This window comes from Fragaria vesca, linkage group LG3 (genome assembly GCF_000184155.1).
Source record: "Fragaria vesca subsp. vesca linkage group LG3, FraVesHawaii_1.0, whole genome shotgun sequence".
Lineage (NCBI taxonomy): Eukaryota > Viridiplantae > Streptophyta > Magnoliopsida > Rosales > Rosaceae > Fragaria > Fragaria vesca.
This window is the reverse complement of record NC_020493.1, coordinates 14,806,587-14,817,162: the sequence shown is the minus strand read 5'-3', so window position 1 is coordinate 14,817,162 and position 10,576 is coordinate 14,806,587. Positions and strand designations below refer to the sequence as shown.

General features: G+C 38.0%; 2 protein-coding genes across 2 annotated transcripts in view; both read right to left on the bottom strand.

Annotated features, from left to right (window-relative positions):
- The window catches only part of LOC101301765 (glutamate receptor 2.9-like), a 1,048-nt gene extending 647 nt beyond the window's left edge, over nucleotides 1–401 (bottom strand). Inside the window, exon 1 of the mRNA XM_004295778.1 lies at nucleotides 21–401. Within this exon, the coding sequence (XP_004295826.1) occupies nucleotides 21–401 (381 nt within the window). The remainder of the gene's footprint in view (nucleotides 1–20) is intronic.
- Nucleotides 402–1,462: 1,061 nt separating this feature from the next.
- Nucleotides 1,463–5,184, bottom strand: LOC101292490. Its single transcript, XM_004294363.1, has 5 exons — nucleotides 5,063–5,184; nucleotides 4,848–4,978; nucleotides 4,487–4,656; nucleotides 2,545–2,689; nucleotides 1,463–2,022 (listed from the first exon to the last, which is right to left on the bottom strand). The coding sequence occupies exons 1-5, from the start codon at nucleotides 5,166–5,168 to the stop codon at nucleotides 1,609–1,611; spliced, it is 966 nt and encodes a 321-aa protein (XP_004294411.1). The 5' UTR covers nucleotides 5,169–5,184; the 3' UTR covers nucleotides 1,463–1,608.
- Nucleotides 5,185–10,576: the final 5,392 nt, after the last annotated feature.

Below are 10,576 nucleotides of genomic sequence, written 5' to 3'. Positions count from 1 at the left end.
GAGAGAGAGAGAGAGCTTACGAAGCCAAGGCCATCGGTTTTAAAGATTGATCCAATCTGACCAATCATAGTATAATTGGAACAATATTTTGCAACAAGTAGCTTCACGTAAGGGGTTTCATGAACAATTGCAGCGATACCACCTTTTTCACTTCCTTTAGAAAGAGCTTCATCTATTTCTTCCATGAATTCATAAGGCTTAAGCTGGGAATCATCAAAACCTCTTCCTATCAAGAGATCATAAACATAAGCACCTCTCATGTGGCCAACTTTTTCTCCATTCCTTAAAAGATCATTTAAATCATTAACAGCTGGTTGAAGTTGTTGAACAGTTAATAGTGATGCAAGATTAGCAGTATAACTCTGTGTCACTATCAGCACAACAAACACCCATACAATCATCACAAATCTTCCCAAGTTGATAACCACTCTTTCCCCTGTCAAGTAAATTCCACATATTTAGAACACATGTCGAATGTACTATTCAGTATAAATGCACAGGGTTCTTCCTATCAAAAACAACCAGTATATGTGTATAGGGAGGTAATGAAGTATTACTATGTTAAAAAACCATGGTTGAGAAAGAGAACCAGAAGCTTGTGCTAACTTGATGTGAAGGAGGACCACGAAAGTCTTCATTTATTTGGTGTTCAAGCACCCAAATAACAAAACCAATGAAGATGAAAAAACACAAAGTTGTCATCCAAAGGTCCCATGTCAAAGGCTGCAAAAACACCCATGCATTATTCTTGGTCCTCTTATCTAGAATGAGCACAACCATCTCCATAACAGGATTCAAGGGACGGCAGACTGAGATAGAAATGTATCTGTTGAAAAATGGTCCCTTTTTGAAAAAGATGACGATTTCTGCTGATGTTTCTTATGCGGAAGAGGACTGGTACAAGGAGTTTTCATTGTTCCAGAGGACGACGACTTGTCAAGTTGAGTTTATTAAGATGCAGCCTATGCCATCAGGAAGTTACAAGTTCGGATCATGGTTTTAGGTTGAGAGATGCATGATTTCAGTTGGATTCTACTTGCAGTCTGTTAGTGGTTGATAGTGTTGGGTTGTTACGGTAATGAAGTAGAACCGAAGGGTGAGGAAATCCAAAGTTCTGGAAGGAAGTTTAGAAGTGCCAATAGAAAAACTACTTTGAATGCTGAGAAGTCTTTTGTGCTTCAGTTTCACTTTTTTGGCAGAAGTATGTGGAGAAACTCTTTTTGTGCTTCAGAAAGTCTTGTAGCAGAACGTTTCGTTCACATCGATTACCAAGCAGTAGTGAATTCTCACTTCCCAGTTCATATTGCTCTTAATCAAAGTCCAAGTCCTCGTGATTAGGTTAGAAAACCTCATATTTAGGGATGCCTTGGTCCGAGAGTTGCACTTAAGCCAAATCTTTGTTATTGTCAGGAGTAGAGCGTTTCCAGTTTTATGCTTTCACAGTTCCACATTTCTCAGATCTGTTCAAGATATTATCATTAGGCAGCAAAATTGACACTTCTCAGTGAAATCAAGTGTACAGTTTCTGTACAATTTATCTTTTTTCTTCTACAGTTATGAATAATGGGTACACAATTGTGTGATTCAAACAAACAAAATTTGTAAGTTTTAACCATGTAAAGATCTGCTCGCTTGGGACGCTAGTGCTAATGCTTTTCTTTCTATATCCATCATCATCCTCTCCCTTGCTGCACGTCGTTGATGTTGCCTTGCATTTTTGGCACGCTTTAGAGCATACCGGGTATCCCTTTCTTCAAATGCAAGTCTGAACTTCTCAGCCAAAGACAATTCCTTGGGGTCTGCGATTAAAGGAGATGGAGGCATTGCCCTCGGTATAAAACCCCATGTCACCCATGTCTTCGGATCAATATCCTTGACCACAGAATTATCCAACTGGATATCTGGTAATGCTTCCCATGGAACTTGGGTTCCACTGAATCCAAAGGGGGATGGCTTTGGATTTACAATAATCTGTGGGCATTCAGTGGAATATCTTTCCAAGGAATCTTTATCAATCTGTGGCTGCAAAAATAAAAGTAAAAATAAAATGAGGACTTAGCATGATACAAAGTAATAAACAGAATAAGCAACTGCAAAAGTAACCATTTTCGCAATAATAATAACTCTGGAAACCTGTACTTAACTAAATTTCATTATCTAGCCATAATCAAGAAGTATCTAAAAATCCCAAACAAAATTAATTTATTAGTCACTAGCAATTGATTGAATACCTAAAGCAGAAGGATAGTTCTGTTTATACATGCCAAACTTTGTTATGTTTTAACACTAGCTAACAACTAACATGTTGCTCTCAACCTTCGTTTTGCTTTTCTATATTAGATAAGTTGTAGTTCATGGTCATACATTGGTGAACATAGGGCATGTTAATTTCTCTGGTGACAACTGACAAGTTAACATTTCCATTAGGGGTACAAGTTTCACATGTGATGAGGTACCATGATGGACTGACGGATCATCACAACAAATGAAATTTAGTGATAGATGATGAAAAGAATCATATATATACAAAAAATTAGTACATACCCACACAAGCCACCGTAACGTATCTGCAACATTACCAAGTTCTTCAGTCTTCAGTTCTTCCCAGGAATCTCCCTCTAAATTGTTCAACTCTGGCTTAAATACATCTAAGCACCTGCGTGCAGTGCGATCACTATTCCGGCTCCCTCTGCAAAAAAAAAATTTGATTCATAGCCTGTTAAAAAAAGAATATGTAATCCTAGTCAAAACAAAATTTTCCCGCCACTTCAACAGCGGAATAGCCCAAAACAAAAGATTAAGATGTATGCAGGGCATTAGGTTTAGTAACTGGGTCTAGAATTTTAGATTCATTTTCTTCAAGGGGGGAGATTGATAGTATGGTTTACCAAAACAGCCGATATGAATCTGGGAATATCTTGTGGCTGAACTATTAACAATGTAAATTTTGATAGTTAAGAACTGTTCTAGACAGTCAGTATAAAAAACACATCAAATTCGATCAAAGGTGATGGTCAGAGTAATAATTTGGTTATAAATGAGTTGGGATGGAAGAATGGCATGATAATGAACCCCATTACATCTGATTTAAATTCATTTGGAGGACTGAATGAGATGCAGTGTAGTGGAACCATTGTATTGACACGATGCCACATATGCTACTTAATATAAAGAACATGAGTGAGCTGCTCCTTTAGAGCAATTGCACCCATGAACCAAGGGCAATTACTAATTTGCTAACAAAATTGGTACTGTTAATTCACTATTTATCAAAGATTGGCAATTGCCTCTGTTTCTACAATGCACCAATAACGGGCAATTTGCTTGCCAATTTAATATTAAATAATTTATTTAATTATTTATGAACAAAATTAAACTGATTCATTAGTTATTTTAAGATGATAATAATGACAGAGTAATAGTAGCGTTTAACAGAATAATTAATGATACTTTAACAAGAAACGAAAAACTCAATGACATTTATTGTTTTTTTTTAATCAGGAAAAAAATTATATTTATACCAGTTCAAGTACTTGTTTCAATGGAATATCAAAATAACCATCATTTAGTTGAGGGGTATAGGATTCGACTCTCCTCCCAGCAATAATTTTTCAAACTAATTCTACATTTCTCTCTTCATGTACGGTTGGACCCACTTCTTTGTCTGTGGCCCCCAACAATTGCCCGACCTATTGAGTTGCCAAAAATTGGTCACTCAATCGCCCGACTACCTGGGTCCCGTGTGGGTTCCTCTAATTGGTCGACTGATTTTAGACCGGTGCATCAACCAATCTGGGGTTTTTAAGCAATTGGTCAGCCAATTGCCCCACCGGTGCAATTGCTCTTAGAGAAAAAAAAAAAAAATGAACTCCCTCATATTTTGTTTTTTTAGAGCATACTCCCTCATATTAATTATGGATAACTTAATACTAATGTCTTCTGACTTTATAAGGGTTACTGAAGATATAACATTATTTGTAAGTTCTCTCCCGACCATAAAACAACTCATGTATATTCGGAAACTTGTAACGAAAGTTCAAATTGCTCATCTTGTATCAAAAGAGTGCTTACCCACATCTCAATGTCTCCAATGAAAGACAGTGGTGCACAAGTTCAGACACCCCTATAGCAGTAATATTATCACACCGGCTGCAAAAGAGAGAGATGTTTCAATATAACTAAATAATTTCAAAACCTAAATTGATTTTTTTATTTTTAAGCCTCAAATATTAGCCAAACACTACTTAAATGATGGAAAGGAAAACAATGTGTAATTAATATTGTAAAGCAACTTTCCCTTCCCATATAAGATTATGATTTAAACAAATCTACGTACATTTGATGGCTCAAGACGATGATAAGCATACATGAGATGCAACCCAACCATACATCCTCCTCATTGTGATAGTTTATTGGTTCACACAAACACACTTATTTAATCCCCAGTTTAACTTATCATACGAATGATCAAACAGATCTCTCGTACCTAATATCAACAGCTCGAAGAGATCCACAAATCTCAGCCACTTTTGCTAAACCCAAATCCGAAACATCTGATGCAGAGAGGTCAAGAACATCCCAGCTCTCATCAGCTAATGCTATAATAACATCATCCTTAAGTAACTTCCTTCTTCTCGCAATCGCCACCAGCACCCTCTACCACCACCAAAACAGAACCATTATCAATTGTTTCACATATCAACAGAAACCCACCAACACAAAAACATCCCATACAACTTCTTCAACAAAAATTACTCAAACTATGCACAAAGATTGATGCTTTCACTGATTTAAGCTCACATTCTACAAGGGTTTTGCTTAACAATAATAAAAAAGAAACTTGGTACCTTAATTTCTGATGGAAAGTCAAGTGCAATGTCAGCCAAATGGGGGATAAGATCCTCCAAGTGACTACCAACAACTCCAAGACACAAATTGAGTAAAGTGGGAGCTGATTTTGGCCTTCCAAGCTGTGTTCCTGCCATGAATGTACCAAATTAAGCACAAAAACAACATCTGGGTATAATTGAAAAACCTTAAAGATGCAATCTTCGGGACTTACTTGAGGTTTGAGATTGAGGGTTTTGAACTATGCGGTGTGATCTGGGATTCAAATCCAATTTGGTCAAAGCAATCGTTGTGGAGACGAGGGCTTTTTCTTTTTCCATCAAAATTAAAATTTTCGCCGGCAAATAGTTTTGCTCCCGATTTCCTTCGTATTTAGGGACCCCTTTTTGCCGTTTAAATGGACGCCGCCTTTCAAATCCACAATTTCAACAATCTAATTTGGTGTCTTGGGCCTATTCAGGAACGTATGGGACAGCCCAATTTCCAATCATGTTTGGACCTGTCCAATAATCGTGTCATGTTCGTAGCGCCAGTCATAACCCCATAGATAGGCCCAGACCACCAAAGCCCCAAATCACCGATCTTCACCAGGTCACCAAGGTGCAGTAGTAGGGAACAGAGCCATAATGAAGCCAAAAACAAATGGGAAAATAAGATACGGTCAGGGCTGTTTCTCGACTCTTTGCCATTTAAACCGTAAAGAGTTCAGTAACACAGCCTCTCTGACAAACACTAGAATAGGAGACAAGCCCTCTATGCTATTCTAGTCAAGACTCAAGACCCGCCAACAATTTTCAAAACCAGCTCAATTAACTCTTGGCGTCGTCATCAAAAGAAAAGTAAGAAATGACAACAAAGAGGAGCCTCAAAGCCATCCAATACTAGTAAAATGTAGAAGTTAAGCCTGCGAAGCTTGTGAATGAAAAGAGGAGCCACTAAGCCATTCAATGTTAGTAGAATCTAGAAGTAAAACCTGCAAAGCTTGCGAATGAATAGTTCCCCATCTGAATCTTCAGGGTTGACACGTTGTCCAAATTAGCAGGAGCATCAGTTAGAAAGTTAGCCTGGCGGTATGATGAGAAAGATATATTAAATATATCAATGCTTATTCTTTAATGAGTCATGGATGAAGAAGACTGTTTGATTCGATCTATTCTATAAATTCATCTCTTCTTTGTACGTTGATAATCCAAATAGAATTGATATGCTATAGAATGAGGCGGTTGTATTGCAACAAAATTACAATGACCATTAAGCTTAGTGCTCCTCAAAACCTTATAAAACAAATCATGAGCATCTCAGCAGAGTTGATATTTCAACAAAAATTCAAATTTGTCAGTTTTTAAGGTAAATTAATATGAGCTCTGGCAGAATACCTATTTCCGTAAAGAATTGATAGACAAAAGTAACAAATTTGTTAATAATGGAGAGAGAAAATAAGTAAAAGCTAAACACCTATGTTTTTTGTTTTCCAGTGCTATAATGCTGGAGCAAAAGTTTGAGTTGCTGCTTTAAATTTATTTGTTGACACATTTAAGAAAAATATGATTTCATTGTTGGAGATACTTAACGGTATGAATTATATGGAGTATCCGTAGTTGATGATAGTATCACACTATCACGACCAGAAAAGTTCATTATTATCGAAAATAGTCGTAATTGCTTGTTTGCATATCGCTTTTTCGAATTCCCTTAATTACATAGGAGTAACATGAAAGCAAGCATGAAAATGTGCGAGTCCGTGCCATTACTCTTTGGGTTATTTGAGGACATGCATGCATGGTATGTGCATCAAGTGGCATGGCATGGAATATCTTTGTGAATCACGATACAACCAATTGAAGCAGTTTTATTTTCTTTTGATTTATATCCATGGGTAGGAGCATGGGAGAAAAAGACAGTTGTGTGGTGACCAAGCTGCATGCATGCAGCTGATCGATTGTGATAGAAGATCTCTACCAACGAGTCCCAGATGCTGTAAAAAACAAGAGTGCGATAAACCTGCAGCTAGCAGAAACAATAATAACAATACCCAAGAAACCTGCTGATCGATCACTCTTGTTCTCCGTCAAGCAGAGGGAGGAGAAGGGAGTCTAAATATATGAAGCAATTCATAGAGCGCTAGCTTCAATGAGGAGGCTGAGCAGGTGCAGGGTGTCAGCGACGACATGCATAGCAATTAGGGTTAGGTCTGCTGAGACACAGCTTTTTGTTTCCCTTTCAAACGATCCTCCCAAATCATATGCCGATATGCTGCATGCAGAAAGCTTCCGAGCATTTAGAATCTGAGAGATGTTACAAAATTACTGTTTTTGTGTTTTCACTGATTAATCGATCTTGTGCTCGCCATCTTAGGAATTAGATGTTCTGTCTGTGATGGGCTAGGCGATCGACTGATGGAGTATACGTAATAAGGCTTGACACAAAAGATGGAGGAACGTAACCCTAATATATAGGCACAATAATGGCTAAATATATTAAGGGGCAACTACTGCAATGCATATCGTCATTCAGTCGATCATTTCATGCAGATTATATAGGGAATAAGCCAATAAGCTAAGCTAGGCGCCCACATTTCCTCTGATCGATTTCATGTCCGGTTGACTTATTAAAGCTCTTCATAAAGCTTCTTTTCTGGCCTTTTTCCAACTCACTTTTGATTAACTCTAGATTACGTTGGTACGAGAATGACATGAATTAAAAACTACTAAATATAAGGATATATTTTAAAACATCATGTGTCATTATGTCCTTTAAAATGGAGAGAATAATGTCATCGAGTTTCAATCAAATTATATCTTTTTAATTGACTAAATTGCAGAAACCAGGATTCTTAGATACGAAGTAACAATCTTTTAGGCATCGATCGGATGGGCGTCAAGTGGTTAATATTATTCCTCTAGGACCGACACATTTTGTTTCTGAATGACATATATATATATATAAATATATATATATATAGCATAGAAAATTGATCGAATATTACTGACTTGGATACAATTCACGCAAGTGAACGTATCGTTGTTAAGATAGGAAAGTATAAATGCCCAAGTTATAGTACCACGGGGATTAGTGGCTAACCCACAATTTTAGGCTAATCGGAACAAAAGTCACCTAGCAAAGAACATAAAACAAATAGTAAAAGGCACTGAGCCTTAGCAATGCTCGGTCTCGGTTCTCATCAAAGCCTAATAAAAACTAAATGCTTAGTGATGGGTAATTACAATGAGTCGATATATAAAATGGAGATTGAATGGGGAATTAACTAAATTGACGACAAACTAAATGAAAAATAAACTACTAACTAAAGTACTAGAAAATTATGGGAACATGGGAGTGTCGGGTGATCCACACTAACTCATGTGCAAACATCGATACCAATTTCATATTGTGTTAAGTCTCGTATCTAGTACCGTTTAAGGCTACTATACCAATTATCCTTTTAGTGTATCGATTATGCTGGTTAAGGCCACAATCAACTCTCTAACTTAGGTACTACGTCGGTTAAAGCCGCGATATCTAAATTAGAGGCTTAGAGTGCAAGATAATAGAGACCCAAGCAAGCTTAGCTACAATTAAGCTAACTAATGGTTACCACATTTCAAATTCTAGATGTCCAAGACTAATAAGTTGTCAATTTATTAATCTATCCATCAAATTGTCCACAACATTATCTCAAAGGGTGACAAAGCCTAGAAACATGCTTCTAAGGACCAACACATTCGGATTCAAAGCATACACAATGGAAATTGCATTTATATCAATCAAAGTATTAACATTATACAAAATGAGTTTAGCGCTTCAATACCCTAGCTCCCAAAATTGAATCACTCACGAACCATAGTCAAATACACCATCAATAGCATATAAGACAAAAGAATAGACAATAAGGAAGAGAGGGGGAGAGCTAGCTTAGTCACTTCAAGCTATGAGCTAACCCAAGTAAGTCTTTCAACCCAACTACCCAATTGATGAAGAAGTGGTGCTCTTGATGATGATGCCTTGAAGCCTTGGGTGAGTCCTTCAGGTTCCAAAAAAACTCTAACTAAATTGTGAAATGAGAAGAAAGGGAAGAGATGAAGGAATGAAATGGTGATGAGTGGTGTTGGTGACGGGAAAGGGCAAGAGCCCTTCCCTTTGCTTTGTTCCTCCCTCTGTGTGCGGCCGGTCTTCAAGAGCAACAAGTGAGAATCCCCTGCTAGGTCTCGGTGTGGATGAAGTTGTAGAGAAGGAAAGAGAGCCAGCTGCCACGTGGCAGCATTTGATTGACCCAAGCCAATTAAAGGGTGGCTTTGCACGTGATGAAGATGAGAGAATGATGATGTCTTGATAGCATGGCATGATGATGTTCATACATGCATGATGGAGGTAATGGGATGATATTCATATATTAATTAATCAAATTATTGATCAATTAACATAGTCTTCAATTTTTATTTCATGTTTGATTCCGCATCACAACTTTCGGCATTTTCTTGATTCTCCATTTTGCTCCAATGTCGCACCATTTTCTTCTGAAATGCACATTTTGTAATATCCTAGATTTTCATATCAATTTTCCTTTTATTATTTCAGGAATTAGTGAAGGAATGTTTATGGAAATTCTTATTTGGTTGTGTGAAGTTGAAGTTCGGGAGTAAATTTTAAGGTGTTTTGACTTTTAAGAGGCCAAAAGTTGACTTTATTTTCCGTAAGTTATCTTCGAAAACTTAATTCTTGAAAATTGTAGAGTTTGTCGATACGAGTTCATAGACATACAGCACTCCTAAAACGGATGTCGTATGAGAAAATTATGGTCAGAGGAAGTTAGTTTCCAGTTTTGGAAAAGGTATAAGTAGAAAAATGTGTGGGAATTATTTTTGAAAACCCTATAATTGCAGCAGCCAGTTCTGGGTTCTCTCTCCTCTCTCCCAACCCTCCCACACTCTCTTTCTTCTCTGGTCGAGTTCTCCCTAATCCGGCCACCAAATTGGACGCCACCGGTTCCGTTGGACTCGTACGGACGCCCTTTCCATTTCTGGGGCAGTCTTGCTCGCCGTCTCGCTGCCTAGAAGCTGCCACAGAGCTGTGGATATGCTGCTGTCTCGTCGAAAAACCGACGATTTCGGCGGCGACGAGGGGCAACCATAGGTGAGTTTTGGTCCTCTCCTCCTTCTGGTTATGATTAGGCATAGATTGAATCAGGTTTTTGAGTGTTTGAACCCCGGTTAGGCAGATTTGGAAGTTTGGTTTCGGTGTGGTGTTCGGGGCTTTTTCCGGCCGATCCCGGCCGAATTGGTTAAAACCTCAGGTATTAAAGTTGTTCACCATGCTGAAATTTACAAGTTTTATGTTATGAGTTTCCCCAAATTTTGAAGTTTGGTGGAGGCGCGTGAGGCTCACTCGCCGCCGCCTGTGGCGGCGTGTGGGAGTGCGTCCGGGCAGTGTGAGAGCTTTGGTTGCTGTGTTAGCAAGTCCTTGTAGTTGCTAGTGTGTTGATTGTGTGTGAAGGCTAAGTGTTGATTAGGTTTTTGCATCTTAGGTGCTAAGTTGTTCATGGTGTTCGTTAGGTCGGAAACTTAGAAAGTTTGATCTTTGAGGTAGTATGATTGTTGTTGAGTGTCCAATGACCTTGGGAGGTCTTGGAGGAAGGATTGCCCTTCTTTGGGGCAACCTTTAAGTTAAGGGTACTTTGATCCTTGTTGTGTTTTTACTAAGGTTTTTAATTGTGTAATTTTAGGTGATTTGT

Bases quoted from the DNA above. Each gene is read 5' to 3' on its own strand.
- LOC101292490 (XM_004294363.1), bottom strand. From the start codon at position 5,168: ATGGAAAAAGAAAAAGCCCTCGTCTCCACAACGATTGCTTTGACCAAA. The intron at 4,657-4,847 runs GTACCAAGTTTC...TGGTGGTGGTAG, and splicing joins ACTTTCCATCAGAAATTAAG to AGGGTGCTGGTGGCGATTGC. The intron at 2,023-2,544 runs GTATGTACTAAT...TTATTTTTGCAG, and splicing joins CGTTACGGTGGCTTGTGTGG to CCACAGATTGATAAAGATTC.